General features: G+C 71.3%; 1 protein-coding gene across 2 annotated transcripts in view; it reads right to left on the bottom strand.

Annotated features, from left to right (window-relative positions):
• DTX3 (deltex 3, E3 ubiquitin ligase) overlaps nucleotides 1–2,539 on the bottom strand; it is a 4,066-nt gene extending 1,527 nt beyond the window's left edge. The window contains exons 1-3 of one of the 2 annotated variants that reach the window (XM_012732636.1): nucleotides 2,145–2,539; nucleotides 1,959–2,029; nucleotides 883–1,612 (exon numbers count right to left, since the gene is read on the bottom strand). In XM_012732636.1, coding sequence (XP_012588090.1) covers nucleotides 883–1,612; nucleotides 1,959–1,987 — 759 coding nt within the window. In that variant the 5' untranslated portion in view covers nucleotides 1,988–2,029; nucleotides 2,145–2,539. Of the gene's footprint in view, nucleotides 1–882; nucleotides 1,632–1,958; nucleotides 2,030–2,144 lie in introns of both variants that reach the window. The other variant, XM_004692607.2, reaches the window with a different exon arrangement.
• Nucleotides 2,540–2,547: the final 8 nt, after the last annotated feature.

Below are 2,547 nucleotides of genomic sequence, written 5' to 3' on the forward strand. Positions count from 1 at the left end.
AAACCGGTCAGGGAGCGGAGGCAGCCGCGCGGGGAGGGGGCGGGGCCTGCTCGGGCAGACACGGCCCCGCGCGGAGGGCAGGGAGGCGGGGGGGCGCAGAGGTCACCGAAGGAGCCGCAGTGGGCGGGGTGGGGGGCCGTTCCGAAGCGAGGGGCCGCCTCGGCCGCTAAGGAGGCCTCGCTCAGCCGTTGGCATGAGGTGACACCATCAGGAGAGGGAGAGGCAGGAGGAGAGCCTCTCCCGGCAGTGGAAGAAGAGGTGACGCCACAGGGAGCCAAGGAGGCGCGAGGGGCCGAGACGCGGACGCCAGAACGTTCCAGAAGCCGCCCCGAGAGCTGTGCAGGCAGTCGCGGCGTGTCCAAGCAGCCAAGGAGGGCTGGAAGAGGAGGCCGCCGCCCACCGCCCGCCGCCCGCCGCCTCTCACTGCCCAGACCCAGGCGCTCCCTCTCCCTGCTGCCGCGTCCTGGGAGCCGCCTCACCCCTCTGCACACAAACGGTCGCTCTCCCCACGCGAGGAGACACCTGTAGCTCTGGCGCCTGGCTCGCCTTCCCTGTGGCCAGGTTTTATGGCCTTCCAGGTCTCAAGAGTGCCATGCCCAGCTCTGTGGGGGCGTCAGACCCGGCCTGCTGCTCCTGCCCACACCTGAGTGTCCTGGGCGCCCCCAGCCCAAGCGCCCATGCAGGGTCGCCCAGGGGAGAGAACTCGGTGCCCCGGTTGGTTTCGGCTGTGCCGGGGCCTGGGCGGGAGAGCCGGGCCTGACCCGCCGGCTCTCGGTGCCCGGAAGCGGCAGGGGGTCGCGCCTAGCACACTCACCCTCACCCGTCGCGGGCCAGGGCAGGAGCCGGGCGCAGAGGGTAAGGAAGGGCGCGCTGTCTCCTTACCCCCTGGACGCCGGGCGGGAAGACGTACTGGATGACGATGGTGCCGTACTTCTCATAGCTGGGCAGCAGCAGCGTGGCGTCCTTGGAGACCAGCATCCGCCCGTTCTGGGGCTGGTTGCCCACCAGCTGCCCGTAGAAGCGGCCGCACATGGGGCAGGCCTTCTTGACCTGCAGCGCGCGGGTGATGCAGCCCTCACAGAAGGAGTGCCGGCACTTCTCCAGCGTCTTGGCGTTCTGGATCTCCCCCAGGCAGATGGGGCAGGTGCTCTCCTGCTCTTCGGCCTCCTCCCGCAGCCGGGGAGGCAGGGGCGGCGGCAAGGGGGGCGGAGGAGGGGGGAGCCCCCGAGCCCCGGGGGGCAGGAGCGGCGCCGCGCGGAGCGGGGGCGGGCCTGGGCGGTGCAGCTCGGGGTGCTCCGTGCCGCCCCCCAGGGCCAGGCAGCCCAGGAGCTCCCCCTGCCTCTGAGCTTTCTTCAGCTCTTTCTCCGCCTCTTTCAGCAGCCCCTTGAGGGCCTTCCGGGCCAGGTAGAGCCCGTTGGGGGCGGCCGGGGGCGGGCCCTGGGGGGACAGCTGCAGGACGTAGATGTCAGAGGTCTCGCCGTCGATGAGGATGGCCACGCGGTGCTCCTCCCGCAGCCGGGCCAGCCTCGCGGGCGTCTCCTTGCTCAGGAAGTCCCACACGGGCTTGGAGACGGTCACCTTGTTCTTGCAGGTGCCGCCGCAGGCTGCCATTCTGGACAGGACGAACGACACTGCCCCCAGGGTGAAAGGGACTCAGGGTGGGGGGTCCCCGTGCGACACGGCTCAGGGCTCCTACTCAGGCGCCTCTGCGGCCTTCTGCCAGGCTCCTCTCGCAGGGCCCAGCCCCCGCCCCACTCGTTTCCGGGGTCCTCTTCCCGGTCAAACCCCAGCGCCCACTGAGGCGCGAGAACTCTGTGACCACTGTCAGCGCTCAGGGCAAGCCTCGGCCTGGGGGGGCCTTCGGCTCCTCCCGGGCCACAGGCGCCCTGTCCTGACCCTCCCGGGGCGGGGCGGGGCGGGGCTGCGCGAGGGAGGCTCTGACCCTCCCTTTTGCTCACTTTGATCCTGAGGAGCTTAGGATGGGCATGCAGGCGCGGGGTCGCTGCTCCCTACTTGTGGGCGGCGTGGCCTGGTGGCGGGAGAAGGAGGCAGGTGAGAGGGGCCCCCGCGCCCGCCCGGGACAGACTTAACCCGGGCCTGGGGCACGGGCGGCCCCGGCCTGAGCGGGCGGTGGCACCGGGTACCTGGAGAGCCCATGGACGGCGCGGCAGCAGGTCCCTGTGTCCGCTCTCAGCTGACTAGGCCTGGGGGAGGGCCACGGTGGCAGCTGTCACCTTCCCAGCCAGCCCAGACGAACCCACAAGTTCTCTCCCCCCCCCCAGCTCGGCCAGGAGAAACTTCAGCGTGTTGACTTCACTGTCCCTCGGGCGGGCGGGAGCCCCGCAGTTGGCCTTTCTGCCCCTCCCGTCACCCCAGGGCCGGCGTGACCCCAAGCCCGGCTGCCGCCCTGCCCCACGCTGCCACACGGCCGCCCCTCGCCCGAGTGGGTGCCAGGTGCAGTGCTGGCACAGTGGCGGCAGCTCCCGCAGTAACAAGTTCTCGCTGTCCTCTTTCAAGCCCAGCACCCCGAGAGCAAGCCTGTGCGCC

The sequence above is a fragment of the Condylura cristata genome, unplaced genomic scaffold (assembly GCF_000260355.1).
Source record: "Condylura cristata isolate star-nosed mole 26May11 unplaced genomic scaffold, ConCri1.0 scaffold00034, whole genome shotgun sequence".
In the NCBI taxonomy this organism is placed as follows: domain Eukaryota; kingdom Metazoa; phylum Chordata; class Mammalia; order Eulipotyphla; family Talpidae; genus Condylura; species Condylura cristata.